At 47.3% G+C, this 24,980-nt stretch overlaps 1 protein-coding gene across 1 annotated transcript; it reads left to right on the top strand.

Moving 5' to 3' along the window:
- Positions 1 to 9,269: 9,269 nt before the first annotated feature.
- Positions 9,270 to 13,054, top strand: LOC147239273 (transmembrane protein 100-like). Its single transcript, XM_086195387.1, has 2 exons — positions 9,270 to 9,327; positions 9,483 to 13,054. Exon 2 carries the CDS (start codon positions 9,686 to 9,688, stop codon positions 10,136 to 10,138), a length of 453 nt encoding a protein of 150 aa, XP_086051513.1. The 5' UTR covers positions 9,270 to 9,327; positions 9,483 to 9,685; the 3' UTR covers positions 10,139 to 13,054.
- The last annotated feature ends 11,926 nt before the right edge of the window (positions 13,055 to 24,980 follow it).

Genomic DNA, 24,980 nt, shown 5'->3' with positions numbered 1-24,980 from the left:
GACCACCATGGAAAATCAATATATATTTCCATTGCCAATTGTATGTCAAGTGTGTGTTTGTGCTTCTGTCAGGAAGCAGGGGCTCTGGGTCCTGTATGGGGGGGGGGGGGGGGGGCAGGCTTGATGCATCTGCACTGATGTGTTCATCATGATGGAAGATGTGTGTTTTTCCCATTTGACATTAATCAAAGTCAAAGTCCACTTTCTAGTCAGGTGTACGATACATGCATGACATACAGCATGGATGAAATCTCAGACCCACGGAGCAACAACAGGCAGTGAACAGAATTGAAAATAAATAAACAACATCTGACCTTCAACGTTCGAGGCTCTGATGGGGTTTCCTGAGGTCCTGCGGCGTGCGGTAGTGCAAACAGTGCCCTGGGAAAGTGGACTGTGCAGAGACTCGCTGCTCCTCTGCTGCAGAGCTCCATTACGGTCTGCAACTATTAAAGCCGTGTCAACGAGTCATGTGACGTTGGCTGCGTAACACATTCCTTGGTTACATGAGTTCAGGCTCAGTGAGAGACTGGCATCCTCCTGCTGCCTAACGCAACCGCCAGCACTCATTTTCTGTGAATTCTGGACGTTTACAAGTCTGAGGTCACCGTCCCACTGATAATCCCTCTGCCCTCGAGCCAGTCAGTCCTCCAAGCTGCTCCTTCAGCATCAGTGCAGTCCTGTGTCTCACAGGCTGCCTCTCCATCACCAGTGTGACCCCATCGACCACCCGCTGGCTTTACTCCACCAACACTGTCTAGACTCATGTCTTCAGGGCTGCAGGCGTGTCAGAGTGATGGAACTTCATCCACAAAGTGTCTGCAAACCTCAATAAATATCGATCCCTCATGGAAATCCACAGCTGAAAATACCCTCCACAAATACTCCAAGATTTACTTCGATTCTAGAAACAGGAGCCAAAAAACTGACATCTAAACAGATGAACAATAAATGTCTCACTTTCATTCCATTTGAGAGATTCAAGTCTGGTGAATGCGACAGTCACGTCCAGCATGTCCACCCTTGCAGTTGGACGCTATGTTGTGTTCATGAGAATGGACGACTGGACTTGGACTTTTCACGGCTGACTAACACACCGAGATGATGCATCCTGCGTGGACACACCCTATCATCCATCCACCGTCTGGAAGCCTCTCCTGATTCAGGGTCTCAGGGGCTGGAGCCTGGGAGGCGGGTCTCCCTGTGCAGGTCACATGGTCCTGAGGGGATATTCAGTAGGGGTGAGTGAGCGCACCTGCGACACGCCTCCATATCATCTTTATCTGCACGACCGGCCAAAATCAGAAGCAGGTTGATGGAGAAATAAATGCCTAACAGGAACAACCATCAAGAGAGAAGAGAATCTTGCGCTCAGCAACCAGGAGGCGTGTCTCTGCTGAGTGATGACGGAGCCAGCGGGGGGAGGAGAGGTCCTCAGCTGTGTGTGTGTTCATGTGTGGGTGTGTGGGAGGGACTCTCTGTGTGACTGACAGGCCGGATGCCTATCAGAGAACATTGTGTGACACAGACACCCAGTAAGAACTTTCCCTCCTCAAAAAACACTCAAGCACAGACAATGACTCCTTATCACCCGTTAGTAACTTGGCCTCATCACTGCAGTATCAGTACTGGGTACTTGTTTCACCCAAGTATCCGGCTCATCCCTGCAATTTAGTCTCCAATTGACCGGACTTGCGTGTCTTTGGAGCAGTGTTGTTTTTGGCAGGCATTTTAGATTTAGTATTAGTCTCAGTCTTTTGGACGAAATGCTTCTTAGTTTTAGTCACATTTTAGTCATTTCTATCCTTGACAGGGCTATGGTGACGTTCGTCTTCGTCTCATTTTCGTCATGGAAAAAAGGCGTCTGACGTCGTCGTTTTCGTCCAGCGTGACGAAAACAACACTGTTTTGGAGTCTGGTAGGAAGCCGAAGGACCCAGAAGGAGCCCAGGCGGTCACGAGGAGAACCAGCCAGCTTCCCCCCGACATCGGAGATGTTTCTTCAAGTGCTTTTCTTCAATATTCCTGTAATTCTTGTCTCCGTCCAGTAGGGACGCTGCGTGATGCTGAACCTTTTTGGTACACAGAATGTCGACCCCAAGAAAGTCTTATTATAACCAGTTTTTAGAAGTTCGTCCCACCACCTACTGTTCTGTGGGCGGACACACTTGCGTCAGTGACTGGATCCTTCACCAGGACATCGTCATGACTCCAATTAGATTTCCTACTGGAGCTCAACTGCAAGTGTGCGTGTAAGCAGCTGGCGTGTAGGTGCTACTGGTGCTGGACTGGAGATGTAACGGCTGATAACGCACACAACACAGCGTGAATCCATAATGAAACTCTTAGTTGCTGAGAACACGCCCACACATCTTCTCGTTGCCTGAGGTCTGCTGAAATCACTCTCATCGCCTCTCCTCCGAGGTTCATTGTCATTTATCTGCTTCCTCGTTTTGTTTTGTCGTTTTTCTCGATGCGCCATCTTCACCTCTGTCTAATTACCTGTTATTATCAAGAGCTTTTCTACAAGCCTCAAAGGATTCCGTGTCCTCCTTCCTACAGTTCAGCACTCTCCTTTTTCCTGCCCTGGAATCAGCATTGTACAAGCGGGCGCTATTATTATTGAGGTGGACTGCGGAGGTGGAGGGAATCTCAACCTTACAAATGGAAGGACAGAGCTCGTGTGTGTGGTGGGCGACAGGAGGAGGTGGGCTCAGACCTCCTTTAAACAGGGAATCCACCAGAGACCCAGTTTGCTCCATTTTGCTGCCGTTGCAGTGTTGAGCTTCACACTTGTTAAACCAAGTGGGCTGAACTCTGCTGCTCTTCTCTTTTGCTTTGCTCACAGCATTCATGACATATTCAGGGATTATTTGACAGGGATATAATTAGCCTGAAAAACCCGTTAGTAACAATGACACGTCTAATTACTAGGAAAACTATTTTACTCAGGAGGACTGGATAACATGAATGTGAAACGTAATGACTGTCAAAAAACGACTGTGTTCAGGTACAGAAGGTCCAACCTGCAGGAGATGTTTGGGAGTGGAAGCAAGGAAGGTTTTAGCAGGAATGGAATGAAACCGTCTGCTGCCAGGGATTCAGCTTTCTAGTTTAGATCAGTGGTGAAGCAGTGAAACGTGCATGTAAACGATCACCTGAGGTAGGACGCTGTCGTCTTGGCCTGGCCTTTTGCTGGCGATGCAGCACAAGGTGAGTGGTGAGGAGGAGCTTTGGGATTAGAAGTCAAATTAATGATCCAAAAGCAGAACAGAGCTGTGAAAGCTGACTGGTGCAAACACGGTGAACTACTCTGCCGCTTCAACCAAACAAACACCTGCTGCATCATTTCCAGTGTAAAGCCATGAAATGTAATGCAGGACAACAGTACAGCATTATTTTTGGTTGTCCAGCTTAACAAGAATTCCCAGTGGGATTCCTGAGTGGGATCACGCTCCCTCCTCAGATCCCAAGAAGAATGGATGAGTTATGACCACCTCAGCTTCCATCCACTGCCCCTCCTGGTGGATACATGAGGCACTGCAACTGAGTTTACACATTCAGCACTCAGGGGGGCTACAAGTCGCCCCTCCTTCACTACACCCGCTAGCTCGTTGAAGCTACAAATGTCCTCCTCCTGCACCTTCAGTCGTGTGTCTCAAGCATGTAACATGATGATGAATGTGTTCTGACGGGTGCCTGGCAGCATCGGCTGGGCTGGCAGGGCAGGACTTGGCTGTGCTTGCTGCCAGATGGGCCTGACAGTGTGAACCTGAAGGCAACACTCAACCTGCCAAAGCCCGTATCAGCATTTCTGAACCGCACCGACTTCCTGTCCTACCAACAGGCGTCCCCATGGATGGCCACGAGGCCCGGGGGAGGGGGGGCTCATCACCGGCGCACTCTGTTTTATGTCGTGACTTTCAATTTCATGGTGGATTTGGTGGTTCTGACGGATGTTATGATCTGATCTCACCGCATAAAGAAAAACCTCACACCTTCTCATGTCTGCAATAACTGCACTCTTCACACTGTTGAGTGATTTTGTGTTTGTGAGGCCTGAGGTGCCTTCAGGCTCAGGCCCTATTATGTTTGCTCAGCAGAGCAACACATTAGCAGCACTACAAACACACACTAAACAGTGTCCCAGGCCCCCCAACACCCATGAGGCAGCTTGGCCGGACGGCCCGGAGCCGGTTTTCACATACACACCATTCAAAACCTGGTACTAGTTTTATCTATAATTGACAGCATAAAGCATGAAGAAGGCCTACAGAGCTCTTTGAATATGTACATAGAAGAAATGGAGCAAGACTCAACACTTTTTTTTAGCAACTTTCGTAAAAGTGCACTTCCACTTCATGGAGAGTCAAGACCTCATAGATTCGCTCGTTCCTTCAGTCAGACTTCACTCCTGAGAGGGAAGAGAAGAGCAGAGAGCCACTGCATCTCATTCATGAAAAGAAATTCTAAGTGTTAAAAACGAAATGGAGGATTTAAAAAGAATCCTCAGAACTTCTAGGCTATGAGCCTCAGTCTTGCACACGATGAAATAAAACTAAGTGCGCATCAAATAATGACTGGCATTTTGAGTTTAACTGCTATGGTTTTGTCTCAAGCATTCAGTGGTGAAAGCTGTAAATGCTGCATCCCATGTCCAGACCAGAGCGCTGCATTTTCTCCATCTTCTGAATGTCAGTCACCACAAATCCAACCCGTTGGTGTCGGTGGTTACTGCTGCAGCTCCGTACGTACGTGGATGCGCTGGTTCGAGAATCACACAAATTCTCAAGTTTGTCATTGTTTCACCAGCAAACGTTGACCCATTTGGTGTGATAACAGCTGGAAAGTTGCATGAATTATTTGTCTAACAGGAAGTAGCCGGCTTAGTTTAGCTAGCATAAGTCTCTGGTATTCACAGGTACAAATACTCTGAAATATGTACAATCACAGCAGTAATGCTAGTATCCCCAGGAGCCTCAGGTGAGTGAACCTGCAGCCCAACATCCTCACCATAGCAACCGCTGTTCAAGGTCACACGGTACATTACTCAGTCAGTCTGATGATGAGTGCATGTAAACACACACTCCCCGCTCACTGAACCACCCTGACCGCTCACCTGGACAGGTTGTGTACAGGCCTGCTCACCCCGCTGAGGCCGCCGTCATTCCTGCTCACCTGTGTGAGCTGACAGGTGAGCGTGGCTCGCTGTGGGCAGAAATAAAACAAGCTCCCATGTGCTGTCGGGTTAAGGCTGCTGCCTCTGCGCTCGGGAGGCTCTGCCAGCGTGTCAGCTCGCCATCCTCCAATCAGGAGAAGATTCAGGAAAAAACAGCCAATATAAACAAATGAGTGTTTGATCCTGCCGCCGCCTCACGTGAGAACACGTTCAACGCCCATCGTCAAACATCCACACATAATAACGTTTTCAGCTTGAACCCGCTGCTGCTCAGCCTTTCTGTGTTTGTGTGTGTGTTTGTGTGTGTGTACAGTGGGAGGTTGTGTGGTTCTGCATGTCTGTCTCCTGCAACAAAGCTGCTCATTGTTACCAAGCATGAACGGGTGACGGCAGCACGGTGGCTGGTAGCGTGTTAGATCCTTCTATAGCTCTCCTCCCCCTCCCCCTCCCCCTCCTCTGTGTTGTATCGCTACCATTATCCATTATTAAAGGCTGCTATCTGTCACTAGAAGAACCACAGATGAACACACACACGCTCACTCGGTAAGTTAACAGCCCGCTGCTGGTGCTTTCAGGTGCGATCAGGAATGTAAGCAGATCGCAGCGGAGAGCTTCTTCAGTAGCGGTGACACTGAAAGCATCATGCAACAGCAGAAGGATGTAAACAGTAATACCGCAGGGAAAGGGTCCAAGGGCGTCTCAGGACGTTCAGCCAGCGCAGAAACCAATCAGCGTGTGGAAGTGGCTTTTCAGCACTCAGCTTTTGTTTTTACTGCTCGGTCTCAGCTGTGGGCACCATCGCCACCTCCAGCCAGTTTGACTTCAGATGAGATGAGTGAAAAGAGAAGCAGATTCTTAGTGGCTGGAAGGAACAATGACTTTTAAAAAGCTACTTCAACAGGATTACAAGATAATAGCTAAAGATTAGAGAGGTATCTGGTTGAAGCGCAACAGGATGACGAAGCCAGACTGCAGAAATAACATCCGAGCCTGCCAATGCCTCAATTACCCAAGCCAACCCAGAATGGAAAAATGAAATGAGTCACAGCTCTAAAACAGAGCAAATGCATGTGTGTAAAGCTAACAGGTTAACCCTTGCTTGGACCTTTGACAGCACTAAAAACACACCAACTGCTCTTTTACCCTGACATTTGATGAAACTGACAACATTTGAAGATGTTCTCCTCTGTGTGGTCGCTATGTTGAGGCTCTTCTGGTACAAGGACCTGTTTCTGCTTTCACATTCATTGGTTTGACATAATTCTCTTTATACTGGAGCAGGGATGACACTGCATGATGGTTCTCCTGGTTATACAACCAACCCCTCAGTTCCAAAACGTTCATGTAATTTTCAGTTTGAATAAAATGAATTTTAATATTTTTTTTCTTATTTTTGTTAAAGAACCACAAGAGATTTGGGCAAAATCTCCTCTCCTGAACGGCCTCGACCTTGCTGGTCCACGTCACTCGTTCACAGGCCTCATTCACAGGCTTTTAAACCTTTTAAACCACATTTTCTCAGGTGTAACAAGGGTTCAAAAATACCCTCTGAGGGATTATTTCTTTATCCAGTCCTTCCAGAAAAATGCTGAGTTTTTTTGTGATTGTTGCAGGCAAAAATCCCTGATGAGGCAGCAGGTTTTCTTAAAAAATGTGTTGGAATGTGAGGGATGTTTATACAATTTCAAGCAATGAAATTGTAGGAAATTTGCAAAAACTGCAGTTTGATGAATGAGAAATAAAGAGTGGTTCTCCAACCCTCTGTTCTCATGGGGCTACGACCTTCATGTAAAGAGTCGTTTCCAATGACTTCCTGTGATGAGCGAGCGCACTGCGCCACAGGAAGTGCTGGAATATTGAAGCAGACTGACAGCTCAAAGTTCCAAGCAAATATTTTTGCCAAGTGAGACGGATTTGGGGACTTCATCATGTCTCCCTATGATGTCACTTCACAACGTTCCCGAGGCAACAGGAGGAAAATGGCTGCTCTTGTGTGAAGTAAACGCAACATTTTTCAACTTTCTGCAACGATGTGTGACTTTTTTGCAACAAAATGCAGGGATTATCGTATGATCGTATTTCCAACATTTTGTCTGGACAATCTGCTTTTTTTGCAGCGAAAGTGTGGCGTCTTTGAGTAAATTAGGCCCCGGCATAAATGTAAGGACTTTGGCTTGTAACATGCAGGTGTGGGGCAGCATGGTGGAGCAGTGGTCAGTACTGTGGCCCCCAGCATGAAGGTTGTAGGTGGAGCCCCGGCTGGAGCACGGGGTCTTTCTGTGTGGAGTCTGCATGTTCTCTGTCCGTCCATCCATCACCCATCCCTCCATCCCTCCATGTTCTCCCTCTTCTCCTGTTCAGGGTGGTTGGGGTGGAGCCTATCCCAGCAGCCTTCCCCCTGGACAGGTCACCAGTCCATGGCAGGGCCAACACATAGAGACAGACAACCATTGGCTCTCCCAGCCACGCCTACGGTCAATTTAGAGTCTGGATTAACCTGGTCCCCTCTTGATGTCTTTGGACTGTGGAGGAAGCTGGAGTACCGGAGAGAACCCAGCAGGAACAGGGAGAACATGCAGACACGCACACTTATTACAAACAACAGATGAAGCAAAAACGGATAAACTTAGCATGAATGCTCTGTTAGCCTGCTCAGTCCCTTTGCAACAGTTTGGTCATTGATGTTCGTCCCACCTGAGCGTTCAGTGCTCTGACGAGTCTCAAAGATGCCGGTCATTCTATTTAGACGTGTCGCTTTATGTGTGCTTGTTGACATGGTTTACAGGGACATTTCAAATACTTCAACCATGACACTACTAAATTAATTGTGCCTGTAGTTTTTCATCAAATTGACATTTGTGGTGCATAATTACAACCCAAACAATTCAAATTAAGCCTCACAGGTATAATTCTCCTGGTTTGAGCCCATTATCAGCCACCTGAATCAACGCTGAAGAGCTTCTTATTAAACTAGAACTGTTGCTGTAGCCCTCTGCCTTCTTTTATCGAGTGCCAGTCTACAGCAGCTCTGGTGAGCGCTGACATCACCTCATCCGCCAGAGCCGCTGTGCTCTGGAGATATCCGCCTAAACAAGGCAGCAGAGGAACCCAGCAGATCCTGTACCTTTCAGCAATTTGAGTGCGTTAGCAGAGAGATGAGGCTCATGTGTCTCTCTGCTGTCGTTCAGAGGACAAATAGGCAAAAATACAGAGGAGTGTGGCAAGGACAAGGAGCACGTGAGGCTGCCTGGCGAGGCTTTGTGCAGGGAAACACGGATGACGCACATGATGGGGGACAATGGGGGGGTTCACCTTGGCGGCATGGCTCAGGGGTGGAGTGGCCGTCTAGCAACCAAAGGGTTGCTGGTTCGATCCTCGACCCCGCTGACCATGTCGAAGTGTCCTTGAGCAAGATACTGAACCCATAAGTGCTCCTGATGAGCAGGTTGGTGCCTTGCATGGCAGCTCCACCATCAGTGTGTGAGTGTGAACGGGAGAATGAGACGACACTGTAAAGAGCTCGGAGTGCCGCTAAGGTGGAAAAGCGCTCTATAAAACTGAGTCCATGAGTCCATTCACCTTCAGCTCGTCAGGACGTTGCATTTTGCTTTTCATTCAGTTTGACTGGTTCTTGCTGTTTGATGCACCCTGAAGACATGGAGGGGAAAAAAAGGTTTTGAGGACCATCCTGGAGGTTGATAATTCCTGGAAAGAATAATGATAGTCCATCATCCCCTTGAGGCGTCACACATCACTAAAGTAACCTGTGTAATTGCAAATCATACACACACACACACACACACACACACACACACACACACACACACACACACACTCTTACAGCAGCCTCCAGCAGGTCAAGAAAAAACACATCTACGCATTTCTCAAATGATCCGTCACAACAAAAAAAGAATGAAATCACTGAATGAGAGCAGTTAACCGCCCCCACCTCTTCTTCCTGAAATCACTCTGCTGAGGGAGCCAATCAGAATGCTGCAAATATGTCTACCACTTCCCATTGGCCCCTCCTCCTCCGCTCTGTGATTATATAGTCTGTGGATATCGGCATCACACACTCCGCCGCGCTGCTGCTGGGAGATGAGGCTGCACCGCACACATTCGCTCATTGATGGACACTAGAGATACGCCGTGAGTCTTTGATCCTTTGTGTGTGTGTGGGGGGGGCTAAAAATAGCATTTTCTCGCTTTTGTTCTTTCTCTTTCATTTGTGTCCTCCTCTTTGTGAGTGTTTCCCAGCTGAATTGTTGTTTTCTTTTCCTCCTCCTGTCCTATTTCCATCTCAGCTCGTCTCTCAAACATGCAGGCACATGCTGGCAAGCGCTGAGAGCAACAAACCCAGCAGCCCCGACGGTCCTCCATGCAGCGATAGAGAAACCTGGTGGAGAGTTGTGAGCGCTAGCAGCAAGCACCGGACCCCTGCTGAGAGGATCGTCACAGCCAACTGGCAGCCTTTCTCGCATCATTACCCAGGGACAGTAACTCAGAGATGGGCTGCTCCTCAGGCCGCCAGCCCCCTGCACCGGTTCTTCACCCAGATCTGGACTTTGGGAACAGCAGCGAGGGCAACACCTTACCCCAGGACTCTGAGAACCAGGGTTTGAACGGCTCAGGAGGAGGAGAAGGAAGCGCTGGAAGAGACAAACCTCCAGAGTCTCTGCACACGCTGGAGCGGCTGGCCCAGGCTACAGGAGGCACGGAGAAGTCCTGGTACCGCTGCGTGTTCCCTTTCGGCGTGATATCATTAGTAATTGGAATGGCGGGCACAGGGGTGACATTCACCTTTAACACGCTGCTCCAGACCAAAGTGGTGTCAGTGGCGCTGCTCTGTGTTGGCGTCATGATGCTGCTGGTGGCTGCAGTTTGCTGGAGGGCTCACAGACTGAGGAAGAGGAAGAAGAAGGAGGGCGGATTCTTCACGGCTGATCAGGGCACTTTGTGATGGAGGGTGGGCTCGCTCGTGGTCGTTAGTTGGGAATCCGGACCGAGCACTAAGAGTTGCTCATGAAGCAGGCAGACGGAGAGGGACTGTCCTCTCCTCTCCGCTCTGGGACGGCATGAAGGAGTTTCAGAGTTCTGTTAATATTCTTGTGCACTGTTGACTGAGACAGACATGTATTCAGAAATGCCAGTTTAGCAAAGGCATCAATATCAAAATATGCATCACACTAAAACTCCCTCTCTCTTCTGCTCTTCTTCTTTCCTGTCATGAATCCCAGTTCTTTACCTTACAGCTGAGGAAGAGGCCTCATTAAGGCAGCGAAAATATGAAAGAAAGGAACCTCAGCAAAAGTTCTTTCATGCATCCTGAGCTTATCCTGACAAAGTTTGTGTGAAGAGGAGAGCGGCCGAGCGAGCACAGGTGACGTGATCAGTGTCCTCAAGAATCGCTCTCAGTTTGCTGATGCTAATTGGTTGTTAGAGGGCTAATATTTGTGCAGCAGGGGAACAGGGATGCTGACGACACTCCTGATCACAGGTTTGTGGAGGGAAACCAAACCTGGCATGTAGATGAAATGAAGCTGCTTGAAAAATCCCTCTTCTGTCGAGATGCCCTTGGCGGTTCTTTTCCTCCGACTGCTCTGGTGCAGCAGCTCATTAGAACAGCGGAGACAGACTGTATAAAAATAGTCACCATGACATCATCCACAAGTTTGTGGACTTTTGAAGCCTTAAGTTCATCATTTCTGACAGTCACCGTCTTGTTTTACAGAGCCAGAGGTGACCGCAATTAGACGAGGGGGCAGAGCGTCGGGGCTGGCTGGCTTGCTTCGTTTGCTAACTGTAGGATAAAATAATAAATGTCAGCTGGAAGTGACATTTTTAGGTGTCTGAAAAGTTAAATTATATTTTTCACGAGTGAAAACAAACCAAAACAAGTTCAGGACTTTTAAAATGTACACATTACCATGGCTACTGTACACGTCCAGCCTCTCGAGCGCACTCACTGTAGAGTGCGGTTTCGTCGAAACAAGGAAGAAAACAATTGAGACCATAAACATGTTCAACCCAGATGTTAAGTCAGTGGGGCTGCCCCCTGCTGGCCAGAAGAAGGAAAGGAGGGCACGTCCATGTCTTTGGTTTGGTCGACGCGGGGCTCTGAGGGTTTGTATTTAAAGGTAATCATGCAGAAATAACGAGCACGCGCTGCTCCAAGGAGCAGAAATTGTACAAAGCGTTCATGTTCCTCCAGTTTCTGCCCATTTTTGAGTTATCGGGCACAAAGGTCAACAAATTTTCCTCCTACACCGGGGTTTGTGGTGGATAAACAGACCCGGCTGTGCCAGATCAATAGAAATCACCATGCTGGGAAGTATTAAGCTTTGGCGTAATGGGCTGTATTTTCTGGTCAGCTGATGAAATTGCCTGCGAGCACTCCTGGACCTGACAAAGATGATGTGCATTTCATGGAAAGGAAATCCCATTACAGTCACGCCTGAGTGAGCAAAACCAGCAAAGAAAAGCCCTCATCCTTCCCTCTGGGTGCGATTCTTTGCACCTGCTCCATCACACGCAGGCTGTGAGCAGGGGGGAAGCAGATCGCCTGTCCCCTTGATTGTTCTGCTGTGTAGGGAAGGACTCTGTACCGGTGATGGATGGCAGCTTTGCCTGATCAGCGCCGTGTTTGTGAAAACATGTCTGCAGCAGTCCTCGATGTCGTCCTCTCCCGACCACCGTACACTTGAACCAGCATCTCAAAATGTATTTCAACCAGCTCGCTATCACACAATGTCAGCTGTAAGAATAGAAACTGGGGGGAAGACTTGATTGTGGAGCCAAAATGTAGCAGTAAGCTAGCCACCATAAATTAGCGTGTTTGGCAGCAGCTGACGTGGTTTTGAGGAAGACCCAGCAACTCCTTCACAGCTGTAGCAACGGTCCTCTAACCGATTTTGTAATGCTTTGTTAATGTTTAATATGAGTGACTTTTTTGTATTTTTTGCATGGAATAAGAACCCCAGCAGCTGTACTAGAGTGTGAACTGTGCACACTGAAACAGTGAATCTCTTTACCTTGGTTTCCACGCTTCCTCCTCCACACGATTATCCAGTTTCATACGGTGCTCTCTCAGTTTGCTCATAAAAACCCTGATAATCCACAGTTATCCTTCACAGTTATGGTGTGTTCATTCACATTTACACACACGTCCTGAGGTGCTGAGTTCCCTCTGAATGACATATCACACATAGGTCAAACTAATGTGTAGCCACATTTCTGAATGTACCTCCAGTGTCTTACGAACACCCTTGTACAGACCGTGAAGACGATTCTATTTTGAGTAGAGGGAAGACTTTTTGTGGTGTGGTAGCTACAGTGAATGTTGTTGTTTTTTTTACATGTCTGCAGTGAGTCTGGTGCTGTGGTTTTAAATTGAAATTCATTTTCTAATTTGAAGAAACCGGTGTGACGTCTGCTGAAGTCAAGCACATTATGAAGGTCATTTTCCGCCATTTTTGGATGGAAGCATCTTAGCTGAACACTGACACGTAAAAATCAGATTGTATTTTTTAGCCCAATGTGGTTTTGGAATAAAAGTATTGAGTTGCTTAAGTGGTCGTGGTCAGTTTGCTTTGCGTTCATTGGCATGGCCCAGCTTTTCTCTGAGTGCCTTTCCTTGCATCACTGATACTCATGTGAGGTGATTTTGCTGTACGGTGACAGGAACAGACAGGCCAAAGTGAGGCACACGTTTCCTTTTCTTATCGTCAAATTTGTGTGGGGGAATGTGTCCGGGTGCATGAAGGTCTCACTTTGATACACTTCCTTTAGTAAATCATCAGAAATGCCAAATATATTTGTTGAGAAATTTATTTTTGTTGCTCTTACATATCTGTAATATTGTATATTCCTGTTGCCAAGTTGCTGAATTAAATGCGAAGGTCTTTGGAAACAGGCGTAATGGTTTTTCTCTTCCTGCCTTGTTGGCAGACTGATGAAGTGCCATTGAGCCTTAGAACATCTGATACGACCATCATTTCCACCTCGTCGACTTCTACATCCGTTCTCCTGTACAGCGCTGGTGCCATGGAAGCTCCTGCGTGCGTGTTAATAATTGGTGTTGAATGGGCTGGGAAATGGAGCCATTTTTACATAGCACTCAAAGTGCTATCTCTCTACAGTGTAGAGAGAGTGTACACACACACACACACACACACACACACACAGTGGAAGCTGCCACCCTACTCATCAGGAGCAATTAGGGGTTCAGTATCTTGCTCAAGGACACTTGGACATGGTCACCGGGGGAAAGTGAGGATCGAACCAGCGACCCTTCGGTTGCTAGACGACCTCTCTACCTCTGAGCCACGCCGCCCCCGAGAGAATCTTTAGTTTTAAAAGGCAGATCAGGGTTGGCACAAATGAGTGAATACACACAAACGATGAAGTTGCACAAGAATGCCGCTCCAGAGAGCTTGGCGCTGTCACCTCCCAGCCGCCTGCGGCCGACGTGGTTGGCACAGATTTGTTGAAAGGGATCGACACCAAACGAGCGAACTGTGAGGATCAAAGTATCGCTACCACAGGATCAACAGGATCCCTGAGCAGTCGAGATGAGACGGAACCAATGACCTCGTGACCTGAAACGAACATGTAACTGACACCAGAACGCTCGGCGCCATGAACCTGCTCCACGACGATGACCTTCAGAGACTCTCAGTGCAGAACCACAGGGCTGTTTAGCTCGTTATCATCAACCCAGTTCAACCAGTATTCCAGTTCACTATCTGACCAGATGCAAAATATGGATAAATATAATAACAATCATGATTAGAGGTGGCGTGACACTGTTGGAACACGTTGTAAGTTTATTGGACCAATCAGGTCCTTGAGTCCCAACTTGGTCAGGAAACACACGGAAACTTGTGACCAAAGCGGAACTCATGGAGGGAAATTCATTCTGGAGATGCTGGACATTACAACACGTTTCAGGTGGTCAAAGTCACAGGTTTTCCTGGAACCTTTCATTTCAGTTTCCTTCATTTCTGACAGGAAACGCCATTTCTCAGACGCACCAACAGATTTTGTTTGCTTGCCAAACCCTGGAAAACGAAACTGAGCAAGTTGACAAGAGTTGAAGAGCGAGAGAGCAGGGCCGGATTAACACTCCACAGTGCCCCTGGGCAACAACCTGTTAGTGCCCCCCCCCCCAACCCCCCAAACCCACAAACCCAACCAACACTGCGGTATCAACAATTAACCACAGAAGATTATAATATTGTCCAGTCAGTGCTTTAATATCAAACAGTCTCCAAGTACAAATTAAATGACAGAACATTTAACTTGGACTTTCTTTAGAACAAAAACAAAGAGATTATATAATAGTCACTCTTATCTTATCTGCTTATGGCTTTTCCTTTTGTAAGCATATCTATAGCATATGCTATTCCTTTGGTAAGCATATTTTACACTGGCCTCTTTCTTGACTTTAAATGGGCAAACTGGTGTATAATATCTTCAAAATCAAGACCACTAACAAGTTCGTGTTCAATGGCCAAGAGGGAAAGTGCAGAAAGCCGTCTCTGTGACATTGTGGTCCTCAGCTCATTTTTAACTCTTTTTAATACAGAAAATGACCTCTCTAACGTTAGCGGTTGCATCAGCAGGTGGAGAAATGCCGACGCCGTCAATTGATGAGCTGCTCTCCGCAGAGCAGGCGGGGACCGAAGGAAAAAAATTACCTATTTTTGGTATATTCTTTAAACTTTCCGCCTTTTTAAAATCCCTGTCCTTTTTAAATTTTCGTTTAGCGCTCCCACTAAGCTGACCACCAGGTTTCTCCATTTTCGTTTTTTTTTTTTTTTTTTTTAATGGAAATCTCACTTGCCTTGATTGGCATCACCATTGCTTTGACCCGCCCCATGGCGGGCTGACGACCAATGAGGGGGCTCTGCCCCTCAACTTGGACTTGCGCTGACAAAAGCTACAGCGGCAGCTGTCAGGCTTAAAGCATAGTGAGACGAATATTTTTTTTTGCTTTTGCACTGATTGCCGCGGGGCTGCGGAATCCTTAGAGGGCCCGCTGCGGGCCCTCTAAGGATCTAGGGCCCCTGGGCAACTGCCCAGTTGCCCTAATGGTTAATCCGGCCTTGCGAGAGAGGGGTGTTGGTCGTGGGAAGCAGCTGTCTGGGAAGAGCTGGTCATAAAGACGCCGTTCAAGGCCGTCACTACTTCTCATTAGAATTCTCCAATTAGTAGTCAAGGAGCCTTTCACCTCGAACTCTATTGATTTTCATCAGCGCGTCCGTGCTCCGCATCTTTGTGAACACAGCTGTTTCTATGAATATGCAAATGAGCACCCATCCTGAATGCACCCACGCTTCTCCTCCTCCTCTTCATCTCATCCACCCCTTCCATAAGAGATTGTGTCATTCTCTCTTCCTCTCCCCTTGGACGCAGCTAAAAATAACTCCAGCTGATGTCAAATGCAAAGAAAAGAAGCGGCAGAGCGGCAGAGCGGCAGAGCTGCTTCACCAGAGTGGGTAAGCACTTCAGCGGCACCTCACAAATATGGAGGTGGGAAAAGTCTGAACGGGTCACACGTTCACGCAAACTCCAACAGCAGATTACTCCTCAGCCACGGCTCTCCGGGCTTCCAGTGAGCTTGGAACTCATGTTGAAGTACTTTGGAGGCATCATAATATTTGTACATGTAACAGATACCATATTCAACAACAACTCAAAAGGGGGTCGTCTTGTTTTTATATGTGAAAACACAGAGGCATCACCTGACTCGACACTGCAGCAGAGCTCTTCAGCATGTTGGTTATTTTTAGCTTTGTTTCCATCCAGTTTACAGTTTCAGTTCATCTCACCACTTCCACCCAAGCAGGATTTTAATCCCAATCACATTTCCTCTTCAGCAGATGAGCTCACGTTTAGCGGGAGATTCTAGCGGCGAGCAGAGCGGAGACAGGTTGCGATGACACGCGTGTGTCGCTGCGCGTGTGCCGCCCAAGTGTCTGCTGACACGTTCACATCGTCAAAAGAAAAACACAAACTCTTCATCTTTCTAAAAGGGGTGTGGCCAGGTGCAGTCTTCCTGCTTGAGCAATTAACAATTAAATTCTGTCCAAAGGTTGGCTGACACACGTGTCCACTCGTTACGCACGTGGCACACGCAACAGCACAAAACCTGCACAGATGTGGACATCAGCTCAGCGACACACTGCAAGCCCCGCCCCCACTTGCACCGGTTACACAATCTGACCTCCTCAAACCCGCTGCTGAGTTCATTCGAAGCTTCAGCTGTGAGACCGACTGTGGAATCAGCCTCCTTCCGATGAATCCTTGAATCTTTTCAGTGTCAAACCAGGGGAAGATGCAGGAAGTGCACTTGTGATGGGAGGTCGTGGTCATAAACCTCTGAAATGATCGCTAATGAATATTTGTTCATGAGGGTTCAACTAGCAGCATGGGACAAGTCATCAGCGTGTTGTTTGCAGCTTGAAGCCACTTGAAGGCACCAATATGAGGGAGCAGAAATGTCCGAGCGTCAGTCGGCGCTCAGCCAATGGAGAGCTTATATAATTACTGTTTATTTTGGAGGAAAATGAGATTATCCAGCGTTCACTCAGACCATTCAGCTCCTTCCACACAATTTGCAGCTGCTCAGGAGGGGCCGGCCGCGGGGTGACGCTCCATTCACTTACCTCTAATCACCTTTCAGTATCACGCTCTCTGTCCTCCCCCGCCACCCCTCTCTTTGCCAGAAAGAGCCGGCGTTATGAACAAATCATCTCATTAACAGTTTATGTTAATTAGGCTCCTGCTCAGTTGCTCATCACTCTTAGCGGGCCCCGTGTTAAAGGGCGCTCATTATCAGCGAGTGATGTGGGCTCACACGTTCTCAACTGTCAGCACCATCTTCTCGCTCCTGCGTGCTGCTTCCACTTCAAGCTCAGTGGCTCGTTCACCTGATGAAGGACAGGACAGGGGAACAGCAGGTGTCGTCGCCTCGCGGCTAATTTACCAAGAAAGCTCCTGGAGAGGAAAGATAATTACTCACACAAGGTGGAAGGCACATACAGATGAGGTTTGTGGTCATGTGATCACGTGTCAGAGGATCCAGTATATGTTTGTCATTTGCTCGTGGGCCTGTAGATGCAAAAATACATGTGCAACATGATAGAGAGCGAGGCAAACACCCTCAGATGTATAAAAATGGAACGTTCCAGAAGGCGACCTGCCAGACTCCTGGTCAGAAGGAAGAAAGAAGAACAGAAGCAGCAAAAACAATGAAAGAGTAGCAACCAGGAACATCAAGTCTTGTTGGACCGGGACCTCTGTGGGGTTGAGGAAATGCTGTATTTGACCTCTGGAGTGCACATTAACAGGTGTTTTAAATCACAAAGATGTTGTTCCACCTGCATCTTCACGTCATGACGCCAGCTTTTGTGCTTGGAAACTTTCACTTGAACATTTTAGTGGAAAATCCAAGGAGGGACTCCGAGCGCTGGTCATTGTAGAGGACGGGAGACGTTGTACATATCCCTTTATTTCATTTGAAGGCTCTCAGTATCTCATGTGAGTATAATAGGGCAGAATTCTTTGTTTTTCGTACGGATCATCATCATATATCGAATTTTTTCTCGAGCTGATAAGACGTTAGCCTTCTGGCTAGCTGCTGCTACAGTCGGTGCCCTAACTGGCGGACAGGAGAGACTGCTGGGTCACAGTGTGAGAGCAGTGGAGAGGATTGTTTGATTGCATGAAGTGTTTGCGGTCATTTTGCTTCCACTCTTTACTGGACACACGTACCACCACCGCAACGCTGAGATAAACCAGGCTGCTCCTCGCCAGGCTGCTCCTTGCCAGGCTGCTCCTCGCCAGGTCTGGCTGTCACGCCTGAGTCATCGGCTTCATATTTAGATGCCTTCATGTTTTACTGCATGAGAGAAGGTTGATGGAAATGATGAAATGTGAAGAACACCAACCCCCCATTCAGCCATCGAATTCTCAAACTGGGTCTTCATCTCCAAACAGAAGCAGCGCGTCTAACACCTGCTGCACCACCACCTCCAGGCTTTATGTGGACGGTTTAGTTGTCGCCACCTGGCTTGAAGTGAGCTTGAGAACCCACCGGACACACGTGGTGCGTCTGACTTGTGGGTCCTGCCTGCTGCATCCTGAGTCTTTTTGCTGCAACTCATATGTCACCTCTCTTTGTTGCTCCGACATCTGAGTCCGTATCTTGGCTGCAGCTACAACTCTAGAAGTGTGGGATCGGTTACTGCACACGATTCCATGTTAACAGAGTTTGAAGCAAAGGTCTGCTTCCACTCTGCTGCACTCACTGTGCTCCAGGGGTCAGTTTCTTCTGAGAAATGACACCGTCCTGCGGCCACGCCCCCTCCCCCATCATCCTCCTAGTGATCCCATGTGTATCATCATATGTACACTGAACAACAGAATAACCTTCAGTGAGTGTTTGCTCAAACAGATCCAAGCACTCTGAAATTTTACAAATGCATTTCATTAGCATCACTGTTAGCGAGCGTTTCTCTGACAGAAGCAGAAAATCAAAAGGCTGATTGAAAGTCACGATGGCAATGCAGGTGCTCCTAATGACGGGATCAGTAAAAAGTCACGCTTCCTCCAGATTTGTCACATCACAGCGCCGCAGGTGTCACCAGTAAACAGGAAGGTGGTAATCGGTAAGCTGGAGAGTGACTCAGAACACGCGAGAACAGAGCAGAGGACCTGAGAGCATCAATCCTAGCGAATTACATCAACACAAGAGCTCACGTGAAAACATGCAGACGTCTCTCCTAGGAGGCATGAGGAGCTCCGCTGCTGACCCTCCAACGTAGAGCTTGTCAGGCTGCAGTCGTACACAGAAGCACGCAGAATGACGTAATTAGAAGCAGCTAATTGAATCCCTCTGACGTGTGAAAGGTCAGCATGAAGCAGGTTTCATGTTTGGATGATGAGGGGAGATGAGAGGAGACAGAGAAACACTGGGCCTCAGAGCCGAATCCTGAAGTAAGCTGACATCATCAATAATTAGTGCAGTTTTGAATATGCATTCACGAAAGGCCTGACGTGAGGTTCACAATAGTTTAAGATGATAAATTTACTGTTTGGTTTAAAAGAAATTCTTCAGTTAATTAATATTTAGAAGTGTTTATGTGTCTGAAAAACTGAGGTTGCTAACTAGTGGCTAAAGCCTAGTGGTGTCGACACGGAGGTCGCGCGCCTGTGGTGTAGTTCCTTCATAGCTGTTAGCCATTAATGTTAGCGCTGCACTTCTCACCATGGCTTCTAATCAAAACAAGGAAGAAGGACGCCGTTGTCATGTTGTAATGAAAATCGAGAGGCGCAGATTGTGGTCGCGAGGTAGCCAAAGCCCATCTGAGAAAACGCCAGATCAATGAGGCTGTAAATTTAAAAAACCTTTTTTACTTCAGCTTTGGCATCAACTGGTGTTCTGAAGGGTCCACAAACACCGTCTCCATCAGGAGCTTTGAGTCACAATGATGGTGAAGATGAAGATGAGGATGAAGATGAGGATGAAGAAGGCCTTTTATTCGCAGCATTGGAGACGGTGTTTTGTTTCCAGTCGCTGGCTTAACTCTTGAAATTAGACAGAACTCTTGACTTCTGCATGGTAACGACCATCAACAGCAAGGCTTTACAGGGTGTTTGTTTCCAAAATAACAAGCACAAAATTTCCTCTCAGTTTGGTTTGGATAATTTATTGATACACAGACCTGAAACAAGAAAAGGCAAAAAGGAGACATCCAAAATCATTGGTTCCCTGGCCATTAATAGTCAGTAGGTAGGCCACAATTGACGACACCCTCTTGGAGTCGTTCTTTACTTGGTTGGCACAGGTCTCCTCAGGGATTTGGCCCATTCTTCAGTTGCAAATTGTTCCGTCTGGTCCAAATCGTGTGGTTTCTGAGCCTGGACGTTCACTTTGAGCACCCGCCACAGGTTCTCAACAGGATTGAGGTCTGGGCTCTGTGCAAGCCGGGACCTTGGTTTTGGTATCCTTCAGGAACTGCTGGACCAATTTTGATGGATGCTTTGGGTCAGTGTCTTATTGGGAGACCCAGCGATGACCAGAGGCTGGACTACGAGCTCAAGACGGATTTCCTTTGTCTTTGGCGATGGGGGAGTAAAAGTAGTCCCTCCCAATCATGTGATCCTGAGCCCTTTGATGGTGATTGAAAGCTCAGGTGTTGTTAGGACGCCATTTGACTGCTGAGGTGTATTTTGAAAGAAAAAAATTCACATGGGGGGGCTGATATTTTTGACCACCCCATTTTTCACTTGATATAAAGCAAGCCTCTAAAAGCCTCTAAATAGAACTGAAGAACGTTTGATGATATCAAGTTTGATGAATGCTGCAAACACGGGGAAGAATTTTAGGAAATTGTTCCATAATTCCTGGGGGGCTCATAATCTTAGGCTTCAAAAACCATAAGATGTGTGCTAATTTGACAGGATTATTTTTCAAAACAAAACATGTAAATCTCATAAACTTCTGTTCACCAAAGAGAGGATTTCAAAAATAAGCAACGAACATCGGCATTTGGTGGAGGGAAGCTGGGATGCTGCTGGCAGCTGCCACCGCGTCCTGCAGGTGTCTGGGAGGGAAAGAACACCCTTCACCCGTCAACATTCAACATTCGGAACAAGACGGTAAACAGAGTTTGGACAGAGGAAGAAGCAGGATCGACCGTTTGTGACAGTCCAAGACTCGTCGACCCCCCAGGAGAAAGCCTGCTCTCTACATGGCGTCGTCATTTTAATATTTCGTCTTTTCCCCTCCAAACAGCTGTAAGCTGCAGCTGGAGTTCACTGATAGGATGTAAATGGAAAAACGTCATCCAAAAATCAGTGTTCAGCAGTGCAGCGCGAGTGCTCACTTGGTTTCTATTCACCGCAAGAAAATAAAGTACAAAATTACAGTTACACTGCAAAAACATCAAAACTTCCTCCAAAAACAGTCTGAGGCGGAGGAATGACCAACAAGACTGAAGCGGCTCAGTAGCAGCAGAAGAAAAGGGTTGTTTTAATGTAATTCATGTTATCAGGAGCAGGGCGGAAGAAAAAACAGCAATAATATGAGAAATCAGTTTGCAGACACACATCTGGTTCTTGACCTTCAAGGGCTGTCATACGTGTGATGACATTTTATGATATTCACATGTAACGAACAGAGAGGAGAATGGGGTGCATTGGGGCCTGCAGGGTATTGACAGGGAAAGAAACCTCTAATGATTAATAATTAGTGGCACTGCGGATGTGTGGAATCAGCAAGAGCCCAAAAATACATTTGATAGATTTCTCCTTTTTCCCAGATGGCGTCCATGTGTCATACTCAGTGTGTGATATCGAGCCGAGGCGGCGGCGAGCCTCACGAAGGTGAGCAAGAAGGCTAATAACATCCGTCCATACAGATGGAGGGCTGCTTGGTCTGAGGCGCTAATCAATGAACATCCCTGCAGCCTGCTGGACAGTTCAATTACACACACACACACACACACACTTTCAGTCAGATGCTGGACAGTTCAATTACACACACACACACACACACACACACACACACACACACACACACACACACACACTTTCAGTCAGATGCTGGATGGTTCAATTGCAGGGTTTTGTGTTGTCATGGACTGCAGCTGAGGCTATTTGTTCTCCAGCTAGAGCCCAACCCAACTGGCGCCAACATTTATAATCTAATCCATCCTAATGATCTTAATAAACTGCTAATTTAATTTTGCTAACTCTGCTCATTTATGAGGCTGATTTTCACGCTGCTACCAAAACGACTCTATACTGAAAACATGGATCTGAGTCCTGCTGCTCTCGGCTCTGGACTGAAGGAGCCACCTGCTGGTGGGATCATGGATTTTTAGCGCGTGATTTATTATTTTAAAGATCTTCTGTTTCATGTTCACCATGTGACTTTTAAAGCGATGCATCACCCACATCAAATCAATTTGTGACATCACAAATACGCTTCTGTGTCTCGCCAAGTTCATCTGTTCCTTCTCAGACGTTTTCTCTTTTGGTCAACAAGGAGTTTCGACCCCTTTCTTTTCCACGCACGCGTTTGCTCTCTGGCTCCTACTAGAGGATTATTCTGATCGTGCACTCGAATTATTCCATGTCTTGACCAGACTAAACATTCGCAATTTTCATTGGACGTATTTGATTTGTTTCAGTTTGTTCAAAGAGGATTTGATCATAAAAATAATGCAGTTGCCCAAAGGGACTAAGATTCACCACATTTATTCTCAAGCAATAAAACTAGCATCATTTCTCAGATGGATTAAAAATCCATGGAGGTTGTGGTTATAATTGTTCCTGCTGTAGATAATATCAGTGTCGTGTCCTCGCACTGGAGGTGCACCTCTACTCTAAACTGACCGTAGGCGTGGCTGGGAGAGCCAATGGTTGTCTGTCTCTATGTGTTGGCCCTGCCATGGACTGGTGACCTGTCCAGGGGGAAGGCTGCTGGGATAGGCTCCACCCCCACCACCCCCTGCAGTGCATCAGTCTCTCGGTACTTGTTGATGAGGGACGATGGTGCCCCCCCCCCCCCACACACACACACACACACACACTGCCTCACCTTGTTTTCATCTGAGTCCCGGCAGTGGCGCTCCAACACGGTTCAGTCAGTGTTGAGTTGGAAAAACAGCCTGAAGCTAAAAATACAAGAGAAACTCTGTCACTGTCCTCCATGCTGCTTTTACTATAGCGACCAAAGATTGTCACAAGACCAAGATGCTTCACTCTGCTGCTGTGGCAACATCCTCCAGGTCTGTCTGGTGTGACGACTGTGTTGTTGACATCAGCCGTGATCACGAGGAAGAATAAAAGAACAGCAACACCCGGCGATGAATGGGGTCGGCAGCCTGGATCAACCCGGGTCTGAAAAACCTGGTTCAGTTCTACAGTCTCACATCAAGCAACCCAAACCCCCTGCTTTAAGCTTGTCTGCTTCTGCTTCTTTTTTCTCAACTCAGTTTTAGGCACCAGATCACGATGCACTTTTCTTGTCAAGGACAGACAATTTTGTTTGTGTTGAAGTGTCAAAGGAATAAAAGAGAAGACGCGAAGAAACGACGGGAAGATGAAACCCCAGAAGCATCGGAGGCGAGCAGGCGATCACAGCATCTGTCACAGCTGAGAATGAGCTGCTCTTCAAAGCCTCATTTCAGAATTTTTGGGAAATGTGACTTTTCTTTACTTGGTAGAAGCAGATCATTAATAAACAACCCATTATGTGTAACGGGTATTTTATTAGGGCCTGAGCCAGTATCTGGCGAAGACCATATTATTTTCATTATTATTGTCATTTATCTTGTGCCCCTACACCGAGGCTCTAACCAAGACTCACCCAGGGTAGACTGGTGTAAAAGTACTGCATGAAACATCAAACCCTCTGTACTTAAATTGATATCAATTTTATTTAAAGTCGAACTAAAAATGGCTTCACTGAAGCCGCCTAATTAGAAATGCATTCACTAACTTGACAAAAATGAAAGTCTCATCAAGAGGAGGCTCCTTGGCATTTGCCTGGGGTTCATTTATCAGGCTGGAAAATATAAAAATAAAATATAAAATATTAAAATATTATATTCGCTTTCAAATATTCCCTGTCTTTCAGACGATGATGGCAAATATATATATAGTATATGTATGAATACACTCACTGGCCACTTTATTAGGCACACCTGTCCAACTGCTCGTTAACACAAATTACTAATCAGCCAATCACATGGCAGCAACTCGATGCCTTTAGGCATGTAGACATGGTCAAGACCACCTGCTGGCGTTCAAACTGAGCATCAGAATGAGGAGGAACGGTGAGTTAAGACACTTTGAACGTGGCATGGTAGTTGGTGCCAGACGGGCTGGTCTGAGTGTTTCAGAAACTGCTGATCTACTGGGACTTTCAGGCTCAACCATCTCTAGGGTTTACAGGGAACGGTCCGAAAAGAGGGACTATCCAGTGAGCGGCAGTTCTGAGGGCGAAAATGCTTTGTTGGTCAGAGGAGGATGGCCAGACTGGTTCAAGCTGATAGAAAGGCAACAGGAACTCAAATAACCACTGGTTACAACCAAGGTGTGCAGAAGAGCATCTGAACGCGCACCACGTCGAACCTTGAGGCAGATGGGCTGCAGCAGCAGAAGACCCCGCCGGGTGCCACTCCTGTCAGCTAAGAACAGAAAACTGAGGCTACAACTCACACAGGCTCACCAAAATTGGACAGAAGATTGGAGAAACGTTGCCTGGACTGAGTCTGGATTCTGCTGCAACATTCGGATGGTAGGGTCAGAACTTGGAATCAGCAACATGAAGGCATGGATCCATCCTGCCTTGTATCAAGGGTTCAGGCTGCTGGTGGGGCTGTCATGGTGTGGGGATATTTTCTTGCCACACTTTGGGCCCCTTAGTACCAATTGAGCATCGTTGCAGCGCCGCAGCCTACCTGAGTGTTGTTGCTGACCACGTTCATCCCTTGATGACCACAGTGGACCCATCTTCTGATGGCGACTTCCAGCAGGATAACGCACCGTGTCATGAAGCTGGAATCATCTCAGACTGGTTTCTTGAACATGACAATGAGGTGACTGGCCTCCACAGTCACCAGGTCTCAACCCAGTAGAGCACCTTTGGGATGTGGTGGAACGGGAGATTTGCATGATGGGTGTGCAGCCGACAAATCTGCAGCAACTGTGTGAGGCTATCATGTCAATATGGACCAAACTCTCTGAGGAATGTTTCCAGTACCTTGTTGAATCTGTGCCACGAA

This window comes from Aulostomus chinensis, chromosome 23 (assembly GCF_037954235.1).
Source record: "Aulostomus chinensis isolate RoL2024-O1b breed Wild chromosome 23, RoL_Achi_v1.0, whole genome shotgun sequence".
NCBI lineage: Eukaryota > Metazoa > Chordata > Actinopteri > Syngnathiformes > Aulostomidae > Aulostomus > Aulostomus chinensis.
Note: the sequence above shows the minus strand (reverse complement) of the source record. Positions and strands in the feature narration are given on the sequence as shown.